Genomic DNA, 14206 nt, shown 5'->3' on the forward strand with positions numbered 1-14206 from the left:
GTACTGGGTCTGGCTGGAATGTTAACTTTCCCAGCAGCAGCCCATACAGTGCCGTACTCTGTACTTGTAGCTGGAACAGCAGTGTTATCACACCAGTGTTGTGTCTACTGCTGAGCAGCAGTGGCACAGCATTGGGCCTTTCTCTAACCCTCCTAGGGGGTGGGCAAAAAGTGAGGAGAGAAACATCACTAGGGCAGCTGACCTAAACCAATCAAAGGGATATTCCATACCATGTGATGTCACACTCAGCAATAAAAGGTGGAAACAGGAAGAAGAGGGGAGGGGTGGGCTCTTGTTGAGAAGACGTCAGTCCTCCTCTCGAACGCCGGCTGCGTGCGTTGAGGCCTTGCTTCAAGGACGTGGTCAATCATCACTCATTTGTGGGAAGTAGAGAGTAATTTCTTTCCTCTGCACTTCCATATAGTTTTCATTTATTTTGTTTGTTTGTTTTCCTCCCTTCTTTTTATTTTTTCCCTTTTTCCCCTCCCTTTTTCCCCTTTCCCTTTTATTTCCCCTTAGTTAAATTGTTTAGTTCATGGTAGACTTCATTTAATTATTATAATTATTTCCCTTTAATTAAATTATCCTTATCTCAACCCGTGAGTTGTTCTTTGCTTTACTTCTCCCCCTCCTCATCTAAGGGAGGGGGAGTGAGAGAGTGGTTGTGGGGTTTAGCTGCCCAGCACAGTAAAACCACCACAATCTCCTGGAAAGAGTCCAGAGGAGGGCCACAAAGATGATATGGGAGCTGGAGCATCTTCCCTATGAAGAAAGGCTGAGAGACCTGGGTCTGTTCAGCCTGGAGAAGAGAAGACTGAGAGGGGATCTCCTCAGTGTATATAAATATCTGAGGGGTGGGGGACAGAAGGATGTAGCCAACCTCTTCTCAGTGGTTTATGGGGATAGGACAAGGGGCGATGGCTGCAAGTTAGAGAACAGGAAATTCCACACATACATGCGAAAGAACTTCTTCACGGTGAGGGTGACGGAGAATTGGAACAGGCTGCCTAGGGAGATTGTGGAGGCTCCTTCTCTGGAGATATTCAAGGCCTGTCTGGGTGCATACCTGGGCAGCCTGCTCTGAGGAACCTGCTTTGGCAGGGGGGTTGGACCCGATGATCTTTCGAAGACCGTTCCAACCCCTACAGTTCTGTGATTCTATTCTGTGATTCTGTGATGGTTAACATGCCCATGGAGCCAGATTTGGAACCAGAGAATCGTGAAGGGATGCCCGAGGGTCTCTTGTCATTGTAGTAGATCACGGTGACAGGAACACTGCCTGGGGTTTTCTGCTGGAACCAGCCATAGATGCTGCTACTCCCAGAGCAGGTAATCTGCACGGTTCCTCCCAGGTTCACCGTCTTTGAGACCGGCTGAGTCAGAGCTGCCTGGACCAGGGAACCTGGAGAGGGAGAAGAGAGAGGGGAGAAAACGGGGCTCAGCGAGTGCCCCATATGCACAGCCCTCACCCCACAGTAGTGGGACAAACCCAAACCTGGAGGCTCTTTCGACAACAAGGCACTGACAGCCCTGAACACTGAGCCAATGGCCAGAGCCCCACAGCCTTGCAAGGACACCTGCCAGAAAAAGGGATGCTGAAAACCACAAACGGTGGAGAAGGGACAGGGCCTGAACCATGTTTGATGAGTAGACCCCAGCCCAGCTCCAGACACCTCCCCAGGGCACTGGGGCATGAAAGGGAGGAAACTCTCAGCTGTGGTCATGCAGGTGGGCCAGGAACCTGCCTCAGCCCCACAGGGCTGCTGAACACTGGGGGACAAGTGAAGAAAGCCTCCGTATCTAGATGTGGTCAGTCTCTCACTTACACATTGCTCTGTGTCACTATACCAGCACTAGCACTGCTGTTGTGGCTCCCACAGTAATAGACGGCCTCGTCCTCGGCTTGGACCCGACCCCAGTGATAGTTAACGTGGCTGTGGAGCCAGAAGCAGACCAGAGAATCGTGAAGGGACAACCGAGGGTCTGTTGTTGTTCTGGTAGATCACGGTGACAGGGCCACTGCCAGGAGTCTTCTGCTGGAACCAGCCATAATGAAAGCTACCTCCAGAGCCACACATCTCTGCAGCTTGTCCCATGCACACAGGCATCACCAGTGCCTGAACCAGACCACTGGGCAACCAAAGGGCTGAGGCAGGAGCTCTCCCTGTCTGCCCAGGGCATGCCCGGGTCTCCCCAGGTGCCCAACGCGCACGCACCCAGCCACGTGCACTGCAGGCAGCTGTGCAGCTGCAGGGCCCTGGGCAACACTCAGCCTGGGCGAGCTGAAATGCAGCAAAGCCCTGCGAGATGGTGTAAAAGATGAAGGGCAGCAGGAAAGAAGGGAGACCCGCACACCCGGTGACATGGCCTGCCGAGCTGAGAGGAAGGGGGAGACTAAACCAACCTCTTTGACATGCAGGATCTCTCTGCCCAGTCAGCATCACCGTGTCATAACCACTGCTGCTGTCGTAGCTCCACAGTAATAGACGGCCTCGTCCTCGGCTTGGACCCCAGTGATGGTTAACGTGCTTGTGGAGCCAGATGTGGAAGCAGAGAATCGAGAAGGGATGCCCGAGGGTCTCTTGTTGTTGTTGTAGATCACAGTGACAGGGGCACTGCCAGGGGTCTTCTGCTGGAACCAGGCATAACCATAGCTGCTCCCGGAGCAGGTGATCTACACGGTGTCTCCCAGGTTCACTGAATTTGAGGCCGGCTGAGTCAGTGCTGCCTGGACCAGGGAACCTGGAGAGGGAGAGGAGAGAGGGGAGAAAACGGGGCTCAGCTCCCAACTAACAGCTGTGGTCAGGCAAAGGGACCAGGAACCTGCCTCAGCCACATAGCCCTGATCATCTCTGGGTCACAAGAGCAGGAAACCTCCATTTCTAGCTGAGAGAAATGTCCCTCATGTTCCCATTGCTCTGTGTGACTATTCCAGCACTAGCACTGCTGTCCCAGCTCCCACAGTAATAGACGGCCTCGTCCTCGGCTTGGACCCCAGTGATGGTTAACGTGGCTGTGGAGCCAGATTTGGAAGCAGAGAATCGTGAAGGGATGCCCGAGGGTCTCTTGGTATTTTCATAGATCACGGTGACAGGGGCAGTGCCAGGGGTCTTCTGCTGGTACTAGCCATAACTGTAGCTGCTGCTACCCCCGGAGCAGGTGATCTGCACGGTGTCTCCGGGGTTCACTGACTTTGAGGCCGTCTCAGTCAGCGCTGCCTGGACCACTGAACCTGGAGAGAGAGAGTAGTCTGTGTCACTATACCAGCACTAGCACTGCTGTCGTGCCTTCCAGAGCCATAGACAGCCTCATCCTCAGCTTGGACCCCAGTGATGGTTAATGTGCCCGTGGAGCCAGATTTGGAACCAGAGAAACGATAAGGGATGCTCAAGGGTCTCCTGTCGTTGTAGTAGATCACGGTGACAGGGGCACTGCCTGGGGTCTTCTGCTGGAACCAGCCATAGTTGCTGCTACTCCCGGAGCAGGTGATCTGCACGGTGTCTCCCGGGTTAACTGACTTTGAGGCCACCTGAGTCAGCGCTGCCTGGACCAGGGAACTTGGAGAGGGAGAGAAGATAGGGGAGAAAACGGGGCTCCACAAATTACTAAACTCACAGCTGTGGTCATGCCGAGGGACCAGGAACCTGCCTCAGCACCAAAGCCCTGCTCAGTTCTTAGGGACAAGGCAGAAAGCCTGCATTTTTAGCTGTGGTCTGTGCCTCATGCACTCATTACTCTGTATCATTATACCAGTGTCGTGGTTTAACCCGGCCGGCAGCTAAACACCACGCAGCCGTTCGCTCACCCTCCCCCTCCCTCTCTGGGACGGGGGAGAGAAATGGAATGGGAAGCCCCTGAGTTGAGATAAAGACAGTTTAATAAGACAGGAAAATAATAATAACAAAAGTAATAATAATAATAATAATAATAATAATAATAATAATAATAATACAATGGTGATAATAGGAAAATAATAATAATACTATGTACAAACAAGTGATGCACAATGCAATTGCTCACCACCCGCTGACCGATGCCCAGCCTAACCAAGCAGTCCAGTCCCCTCCCCCCGGCTAGCCACCCCTATATATTGTTTAGCATGACGTCAGATGGTATGGAATACCCCTTTGGCTAGTTTGGGTCACCTGTCCTGGGTCTGTCCCCTCCTAGCTCTTACTGCACCCCCAGCCTGCCTGTTGGCAGGACAGAGCGAAAGGCTGAGATGTCCTTGCCTTGGTTTTGTTTAAGCACTGCTCTGCAACAATTAAAACATCGGGGTGTTATCAGCACTCTTCTCATCCTAAGCCAAAACACAGCATTCCACCAGCTACTAGGAAGAAAATTAATTCTGTTCTATCTGAAACTTCTGTTCTAACTGAAACCAGGACAACCAGCACCAGCACTGCTGTCCCAGCTCCCACAGTAATATATGGCCTCGTCCTCGGCTTGGACCCCAGTGATGGTTAACGTGCCCGTGTAGCCAGACTGGAACCAGAGAATTGGGAAGGGATGTCCGAGGGTCTCTTGTTGTTCCAGTAGATGACGGTGACAGGGGCACTGCCAGGAGTCTTCTGCTGGTACCAGCCATAGTAGCTATCACCCCCGGAGCAGGTGATCTGCACGGTTCCTCCTAGGTTTGCTGACTTCAAGGCCAGCTGAGTCAGCACTGCCTGGACCAGGGAACCTGGATTGGGGGAGGAGAGAGGGGAGAAAACGGGGCTCAGTGAGTGCCCCACACGCACGGCCCTCACCACACAGCAAGTGAACGGGTCCCAGGCATACAGAGGCTGCAGGCCCAGGCAGGAATCCACAGCCCCTGAGAAATGGGAGCCTGAGGACCAGGGGTTGCTGGAGCAGTGCAGGGCCTCTGGGGGCCATCCCCTGCCCTGGTGATGGAAACAGACCCTTCACTATGGGGTGGGGTGGGCAGGGCTGAGCTGGGGACCTCTGCCACCATCTGAGAGTACAGTGGGGAGACAAATGTTCCTGTGATGGCAGGAGGTTTTTGTATTACTTCCCCATTGCCCTGTGTCACCTTGACACCAACATAGCTGCCTTCGTAGCTCCCACAGTAATAGATGGCCTCGTCCTCGGCTTGGACCCCAGTGATGGTTAACGTGGATGTGGAGCCAGATTTGGAACCAGAGAATCATGAAGGGATGCCCGAGGGTCTCTGGTTGTTGCTATAGATCACGGTGACAGGGCCAGTACCAGGGGTCTTCTGCTGATACCAGCCATAGTAGCCGTAGCTACTCCCGGAGCAGGTGATCTCCACAGATCCTGCCACGTTCACCGATTTCGAGTCTGGGTGAGTCAGTGCTGCCTGGACCAGGGAACCTGGAGAGGGAGAGGAGAGGTGGGAGAAAACGGAGCTCAGGGAGTACCCCATACACACAGCCCTCACTGAGAAGCAGCGGAATGGGGCCTCTGAGCCTGAGGCTCTTACTACACCGAGGCACTGACAGCCCTGAACACTGAGCCCATGGCCAGAGACCCACAGCCTCGCAAGGACACCTCCCAGAACTAGGGATGCTGAATACCACAAACCGTGGAGAAGTGATCGGGCCGTGACCATGTTGGATGAGTAGACCCTGGGCTGGTCCCAGAGACGTCCCCAGGGCACTGGGGCATAAAAGGGAGGAACCTCACAGCTATGACCATGCAGAGGAGCCAGGAACCTGCCTCAGCCCCACAGCCCTGCTCAGCTCTAAGGCACAAAAGTAGAAAGTCTCCATTTCTAGCTGTGGTCTGTCCCTCACTTACACATTGCTCTGTGTCACTATACCAGCACCAGCACTGCTGTCTCAGCCACCACAGTAATAGACGGCCTCATCCTCGGCTTGGACCCCAGTGATGGTTAACGTGGATGTGGAGCCAGATAAGGAACCAGAGAATCGTGAAGGGATGCCCGAGGGTCTCTTGTTGTTGTCATAGATCACGGTGACAGGGCCAGTGCCAGGGGTCTTCTGCTGGTGCCAGCCATAATAATAGTTGCCATCACTGCCAGCGCTACTCCCGGAGCAGGTGATCTGCACGGTGTCTCCTGGGTTCACGAACTTCGAGGCCAGCTGAGTAATCGCTGCCTGGACCAGGGAACCTGGAGAGAAAGAGGAAAGAGGGGAGAGAACGGGGCTCAGCGAGTGGTCCATATGCACACACCTCACTGTGCAGCTGCGGGACAGGGCCAAGGGCCTTGGAGCACATCCTCATAGCTCTCTGACACCCCGACACCACCATAGCTGCTGTCGTAGCTCCCACAGTAATAGACAGCCTCGTCCTCAGCTTGGTCCCCAGTGTTGGTTAATGTGTTCGTGATGCCAGATGTGGAAGCAGAGAATCGAGAAGGGATGCCCGAGGGTCTGTTGTTGTTGCTATAGATCACAGTGACAGGGGCAGTGACAGGAGTCTTCTGCTGGAACCAGCCATACACATAGCTGCTGCTACCCCTGGAGCAGGTTATCTGCACGGTTGTTGTGGCTTTATTAGGATGGGCGTCTGAGCTCCACCACAACTGCTCTCTCTCTCTCCCTCCTCAAAGGGAAAAGTGGAGAAAAACATGATGCAAAGGACTCAAGGCTTGAGATAAGGACTAGGAGATCACTCAACAATGATCGTGACAGGCAATACCGATTCAGCATAGGGAGATAGTAAGATTTACTGCATAATACTAACAAGCTAGAGAAGTGAGAAACAAAGGAAAGAAGCCAAAAGCACCTTCCCGCCATCTACCCTCTTCCACCTCCTCCCCCCAAGCCGTGCAGGCGAACAGAGGAACGGGGGTTATGGTACAGTCTATAGCGCTTCTCCGCCGCTCCTTCTCGGTCACTCTCATCCCCTGTGCTGTGGGGTCCCTCCCACGGGATGCAGTCCTTGATGAACTGATCCAGTGTGGGCTGCCCACAGGCAGCAGCTCTTCCAGAACTGCTCCGGATATGGGTCCATACCACGGCGTCCATCCCTCAGGAGCAAACTGCTCCAACCTGGGTCCCCCAGGGGCAGCAGCTCCTGCCACATCACCTGCTCCTGTATGGGCTCCTCTCCACGGGTACAGCTCCGGCCCGAAATCTGCTCTGGAAGGGGTCCTTTACAGGCCACAGCCTGCACCGGGGCAGGTCCACCTGCTCCACCGTGTTCTCCTCCATTGGCTGCAGCGTGGAACCTGCTCCACCGTGGTTCTCCATGGGCTGCAGGGGGGTGGCCTGCTGCACCATGGTCTCTCCACAGGCCACAGGGGACTTCTGCTCTGGAGCCTGCAGCACCTCTCGCCCTCCTTCTTCACTGACTTTGGTGCCTGCAAGGCTGTTCCTCAATCCTCTCACTCTCCCAGATGCTGTGTGGCACAGAGTTGTGTTTGGTTTTTTTTTTGATGTTGTTGTTGTTTTTCTCGTGGGTTCACAGATGTCAAGGCCAGCTGAGTCAGAGCTGGCTGGACCAGGGAACCTAGAGAGAGAGGAGAGAGGGAATAAATCTGGGCTCACTGATTCTTTAAACTCACAGTTTTGGTCCTGTAGAGGGGCCAGGAACCTGTCGCAGCCCCACAGCCCTGCTCAGCCCTGAGAGTCACGGACAAAAAGCCTCCATTTCTAGCTGTGGCCTGTCCCTCACTTCTCAATCGCCCTGTGTCACTATACCAGCACTAGTACTGCTGTCCCAGCTAGCACAGTAATAGACGGTCTTCTCCTCGTCTTATACCTCAGAGATGGTTAAAGTGGCCGTGGAGCCAGATGTGGAACCAGAGGATCGCTTAGGGATGCTCGAGGTTATGTAGGTGTTGCTATAGATCACGGTGACAGGGGCACTGCCAGGGTCTTCTGCTGGTACCAGCCATAGCTGTTGCTACTCCCAGAGCAGGTGATCTGCACAGTGTCTCCCAGGTTCACAGACTTCGAGGCCAGCTGAGTAATCGCTGCCTGGACCAGGGAACCTGGAGAGGAAGAGAAGAGAAGGGAGAAAACAGGGCTTAGTGAGTGCCCCACACGCACAGCCCTGCACAGAACAAAGCAGCGTGATGGGGCCCCTGAGCCTGGAGGCTCTGATGACACCATTCAACTGACAGACCTAAACACAGAGCCCTGGGCCAGTGCCAGGGGTCATCTGCTGGAACCAGCCATAACTGTAGCTGCTGCTACCTCCACAGCAGGTGATCTGCACGGTGTCTCCCGGATTCACCGACTTCGAGGCCGGCTGAGTAAGCGATACTGCAAGCTACCCCCGAAGCCACACATCTCTGCAGCTTGTCCCATGCACACAGGCATCACCAGTGCCTGAACCAGACCACTGGGCAACCAAAGGGCTGAGGCAGGAGCTCTCCCTGTCTGCCCAGGGCATGCCTGGGTCTCCCCAGGTGCCCAACGTGCACGCACCCAGCCACGTGCACTGCAGGCAGCTGTGCAGCTGCAGGGCCCTGGGCAAAACTCAGCCTGGGCGAGCTGAAATGCAGCAAAGCCCTGCGAGATGGTGTAAAAGATCATAGAATCATAGAATCATAGAATATCCTGAGTTGGAAGGGACCCTTAAGGATCATCAGGTCCAACTCTTGACACCACACAGGTCTACCCAAAAGTCCAGACCGTGTGACTAAGTGCACAGTCCAATCTCTTCTTAAATTCAGACAGGCTCGGTGCAGTGACCACTTCCCTGGGGAGCCTGTTCCAGTGTGCAACCACCCTCTCTGTGAAGAACCCCCTCCTGATGTCAAGCCTAAATTTCCCCTGCCTCAGCTTAACCCCGTTCCCGCGGGTCCTGTCACTGGTGTTAATGGAGAAAAGGTCTCCTGCCTCTCGACACCCCCTTACGAGGAAGTTGTAGACTGTGATGAGGTCTCCCCTCAGCCTCCTCTTCTCCAGGCTGAACAGGCCCAGTGACCTCAGCCGTTCTTCATACGTCTTCCCCTCCAGGCCTTTCACCATCTTTGTAGCCCTCCTCTGGACACTTTCCAACAGTTTCATGTCCTTTTTATACTGTGGTGCCCAGAGCTGCACACAGTACTCGAGGTGAGGCCGCACCAGCGCAGAGTAGAGCGGGACAATCTTCTCCCTTGACCTACTAGCGATGCCGTGCTTGATGCACCCCAGGACACAGTTGGCCCTCCTGGCTGCCAGGGCACACTGCTGGCTCATATTCAATTTGCTGTCTACCACGACCCCCAGATCCCTCTCTTCTAGGCTGCTCTCCAGCGTCTCATCGCCCAGTCTGTACGTGCAGCCAGGGTTTCCCCATCCCAGGTGCAGGACCCGGCACCTGCTCTTGCGGTTGGTGATCGCCCAGCTCTCCAACCTATCCAGATCCCTCTGCAAGGCCTTTCCACCCTCATTCGAGTCCACAACTCCTCCAAGTTTGGTGTCATCAGCAAACTTGCTCAAAATACCTTCTATTCCTACATCCAGATCGTTTATAAAAATATTGAAAAGTAGCGGCCCTAAAATGGAGCCTTGAGGGACCCCACTGGTGACTGCCCGCCAGCCTGACGCAGCCCCATTTACCATAACCCTTTGGGCCCTGCCCGTTAGCCAATTGCTCACCCATCGTATGATGTTTTTATTTAGCTGTATGGTGGACATTTTGTCCAGTAGGATTCTATGGGAAACCGTGTCAAAAGCCTTGCTGAAGTCCAAAAAAATCACATCAGCTGGTTTCCCTTGGTCCACCATACGGGTGACCTTATCATAAAAGGAAATCAGGTTAGTTAGGCAGGACCTACCCTTCACAAACCCATGCTGGCTGGGACCAATGACTGCTTTGTCCCCCAGGTGCACCTCAATGAGTTCAAGAACCAACTTCTCCATGATTTTACCAGGCACTGACGTGAGACTGACAGGCCTGTAATTGCTAGGGTCTTCTTTCTGACCCTTCTTGAAAATTGGCACAACATTTGCCAGCTTCCAGTCTACCGGGACCTCTCCAAATTCCCAGGATCGTTGAAAAATAATTGAGAGAGGTTCCGCGATGACGTCCGCCAGCTCTTTCAGCACCCGGGGATGAATCCCATCCGGACCCATGGACTTGTAGGGATTCAGGTGGAGTAGCAAATCCCGCACACGTTCAGGGTCGGTTGGGAGTTTGTCATCCCCACCGTCCCGGTCCTCCAGCTCAGGGCACCCTGGGTCCCAAAGCCCATCATCAGCATTGAAGACAGAGGCAAAGAAGGCGTTAAGCGTCTCTGCTTTGCCTATGTCATTGTCTGTGAGAAGACCTTCCCTATCAAGGAGTGGCCCTATGAAGGGCAGCAGGAAAGAAGGGAGACCCCCACACCCGGTGACATGGCCCTGCCGAGCTGAGAGGAAGGGGGAGACTAAACCAACCTCTTTGACATGCAGGATCTCTCTGCCCAGTCAGCATCACCGTGTCATAACCACTGCTGCTGTCGTAGCTCCCACAGTAATAGACGGCCTCATCCTCAGCTTGGACCCCAGTGATGGTTAACGTGTTTGTGGACCCAGAAAAGGAACCAGACAATCGTGAAGGGATGTCCGAGGGTCTCTTGGTATCATCATAGATCACGGTGACAGGGCCAGTGCCAGGAGTCTTCTGCTGATACCAGCCATAATAGTAACTGCCACAGAAGCTGCCACCCCCGGAGCAGGTGATCTGCACATTGTCTCCTGGGTTCACAGACTTCGAGGCCAGCTGAGTCAGCCCTGCCTGGACCAGGGAACCTGGAGAGGGAGAGTAGAGAAAATGGAGCTGAGGGAGTACCCCATACACACAGCCCTCACTGAGAAGCAGCAGAACGGGACCTCTGAGTCTGCAGGCTCTTACGACACTGAGGGACCGACAGCCCTGAACACTGAGCCCATGGCCAGAGACCCACAGCCTCGCAAGGACACCTCCCAGAACTAGGGATGCTGAATACCACAAACCGTGGAGAAGTGATCGGGCCGTGACCATGTTGGATGAGTAGACCCTGGGCTGGTCCCAGAGACGTCCCCAGGGCACTGGGGCATAAAAGGGAGGAATCTCACAGCTATGGCCATGCAGAGGGGCCAGGAACCTGCCTCAGCCCCACAGCCCTGCTCAGCTCTAAGGCACAAAAGTAGAAAGTCTCCATTTCTAGCTGTGGTCTGTCCCTCACTTACACATTGCTCTGTGTCACTATACCAGCACCAGCACTGCTGTCTCAGCCACCACAGTAATAGACGGCCTCGTCCTTGGCTTGGACCCCAGTGACGGTTAATGTGGATGTGGAGCCAGATAAGGAACCAGAGAATCGTGAAGGGATGCCCGAGGGTCTCTGGTTGTTGTTATAGATCACGGTGACAGGGCCAGTGCCAGGGGTCTTCTGCTGATACCAGCCATAGTAGCCGTAGCTACTCCCGGAGCAGGTGATCTCCACAGATCCTGCCACGTTCACCGATTTCGAGTCTGGGTGAGTCAGTGCTGCCTGGACCAGGGAACCTGGAGAGGGAGAGGAGAGGTGGGAGAAAACGGAGCTCAGGGAGTACCCCATACACACAGCCCTCACTGAGAAGCAGCGGAACGGGGCCTCTGAGCCTGAGGCTCTTACTACACCAAGGCACTGACAGCCCTGAACACTGAGCCCATGGCCAGAGACCCACAGCCTCGCAAGGACACCTCCCAGAACTAGGGATGCTGAATACCACAAACCGTGGAGAAGTGATCGGGCCGTGACCATGTTGGATGAGTAGACCCCAGCCCAGTCCCAGAGATGTCCCCAGGGCACTGGGGCATAAAAGGGAGGAATCTCACATCTATGGCCATGCAGAGGGGCCAGGAACCTGCCTCAGCCCCACAGCCCTGCTCAGCTCTAAGGCACAAAAGTAGAAAGTCTCCATTTCTAGCTGTGGTCTGTCCCTCACTTACACATTGCTCTGTGTCACTATACCAGCACCAGCACTGCTGTCTCAGCCACCACAGTAATAGACGGCCTCATCCTCGGCTTGGACCCCAGTGATGGTTAACGTGGATGTGGAGCCAGATAAGGAACCAGAGAATCGTGAAGGGATGCCCGAGGGTCTCTTGTTGTTGTCATAGATCACGGTGACAGGGCCAGTGCCAGGGGTCTTCTGCTGGTGCCAGCCATAATAATAGTTGCCATCACTGTCAGCGCTACTCCCGGAGCAGGTGATCTGCACGGTGTCTCCTGGGTTCACGAACTTCGAGGCCAGCTGAGTAATCGCTGCCTGGACCAGGGAACCTGGAGAGAAAGAGGAAAGAGGGGAGAGAACGGGGCTCAGCGAGTGGTCCATATGCACACACCTCACTGTGCAGCTGCGGGACAGGGCCAAGGGCCTTGGAGCACATCCTCATAGCTCTCTGACACCCCGACACCACCATAGCTGCTGTCGTAGCTCCCACAGTAATAGACAGCCTCGTCCTCAGCTTGGTCCCCAGTGTTGGTTAATGTGTTCGTGGTGCCAGATGTGGAAGCAGAGAATCGCGAAGGGATGCCCGAGGGTCTGTAGGTGTTGCTATAGATCACAGTGACAGGGGCACTGCCAAGGGTCTTCTGCTGGTACCAGCCATACCAATAGTTGCCACTACCATCAGCGCTAGCGCCGGAGCAGGTGATCTGCACAGCGTCTCCCAGGTTCACTGTTTTTGAGGCCAGCTGAGTCAGCTCTGCCTGGACCAGGGAACCTGGAGAGGGGAGAAAACGGGGCTCAGCAAGTGCCACACAGAGGACAGTACCAGTCGTAGTAGTCGTAGTCACATGGACTTGTCACAGTCCCATGGACTTGGAAAGGGAACACCAGCACTGGAAGAGGCCCTTCATATTTAGCTTTGGTCTGTTTCTCACTTCCACATCTCCCTGTGTCACTTAACCAGGAGCACTTGGCTGGTGTGCCTTGTTCCTGTCCCTAAAACAGGCACGGATTTATATTGTACCCAGTCAAACTGCTTGCTCCCGTTGGTGCCTCTCTTGCTACTGCTTCCAGCTCTCCTTGCAGTGGCCCTGGGACTCTGTCTGTTGTTTGTGTGTGGGGCTGTGGGTCCCTGGGTGGGAAGAAGATGTTTTGGCACTGAGACCACCCCCGTCCTGCTACTACATGGTGAGGGCTGTGCATGTGGGGCACTCGCTGAGCCCCATTTTCTCCCATCTCTCTTCTCCCTCTCCAGGTTCCCTGGTCCAGGCAGCGCTGACTCAGCCGGCCTCGAAGAATGCAAATCCAGGAGACACCGTGCAGATCACCTGCTCTGGGAGCAGCTACAACTACTATGGCTGGTACCAGCAGAAGACCCTTGGCAGTGCTCCTGTCACCGTGATCTATGACGACACCAGGAGACCTTCGGGCATCCCTTCACAATTCTCTGGTTCCACAAACACGTTAACCATCCCTGGGGTCCAAGCTAAGGACAAGGCTGTCTATTACTGCAGGAGCTCCGACAGCACTGGTGGTGTTTCCGTGATGCAGGGAGATGCAGTCCAGAAGCTGTTGCTGGCCTCCAGTTATCCTACTCCGCTTTTCCTGAGTGACCACTTCGGCAGATGAAGTCATAACCTTCAGCAGTTCTTATGGACATTTTGGGAGAGGATTGTCAAGTGATAGAAGTACCTGTCTGTGTGTCTGTTACAGGACAGGGAACGGTGCTGATGGGAAGAACAATGTGCTGATGCACGTAGAGCCTGAGTATGATACAGACGGCATGGAATAATGGGTGGGGGCTGTGCTGGGTCTGCCTGGGATCAAGTTAGCTCTCCCTGCAGCGGCCCATATAGTGCTGAACCCTGCATGTGTCACTAGAACACCACTGCTGTGACAGTGGTGCTGTGTCTGGTGCTGAGGGGTGCTGGCACAGCATCAAGACTGCCCCCAGCTCCCCGGGGGTGGACAGGAGTTGGGAAAGGGACATCACCAGGCAGCAGACCCAAATCAACCAAAAGGATATGGCACACCATACGAGGTCACACTCAGGGAAAGGAGAGGAGGGCTCTCATTACAAAGCCATCTGTCTTCCTAAACAACCACTGCACATATCATGGTCCTGCATGTGGCTCAGCATCACTTGGTGATGCGAGTGAGAGAATAACTTTTCCTCTTTCTGTGCTTCCACATGGCCTTCGATGTTTTTTTCCCCTTTCTTCCTTTGCTTTTAACTATACCCTCCATAGCTCAAGCTGTGAGCTTTTCCTTTTTTCCTTCCAGTATACTTTCTTCCTCCCCTTTCCTTCTGAGGAGGGGGAGTAAGAGCACGGTTGTGGTCGAGTTCAGCTGCCCAGTGAGGTAAAAGCATCCCAGAGGTACAG

At 54.4% G+C, this 14206-nt stretch overlaps 1 protein-coding gene and 1 gene segment (V, D, J or C); one reads left to right on the plus strand and one right to left on the minus strand.

Moving 5' to 3' along the window:
- Positions 1-881: 881 nt before the first annotated feature.
- LOC311446265 (uncharacterized protein) lies at positions 882-4588 on the minus strand (the record flags this gene model as incomplete). Its single annotated transcript, XM_084539233.1, has 4 exons — positions 882-1402; positions 2405-2742; positions 3288-3557; positions 4473-4588. 4 exons carry the CDS (start codon positions 4586-4588, stop codon positions 1143-1145), a joined length of 984 nt encoding a protein of 327 aa, XP_084395359.1. The 3' UTR covers positions 882-1142.
- Positions 4589-12689: 8101 nt separating this feature from the next.
- Positions 12690-13451, plus strand: LOC311446266 (Ig lambda chain V-1 region-like). The segment is given in 2 exons: positions 12690-12744; positions 13078-13451.
- Positions 13452-14206: the final 755 nt, after the last annotated feature.

The sequence above is a fragment of the Aythya ferina genome (assembly GCF_964211825.1).
Source record: "Aythya ferina genome assembly, chromosome: 17".
Lineage (NCBI taxonomy): Eukaryota > Metazoa > Chordata > Aves > Anseriformes > Anatidae > Aythya > Aythya ferina.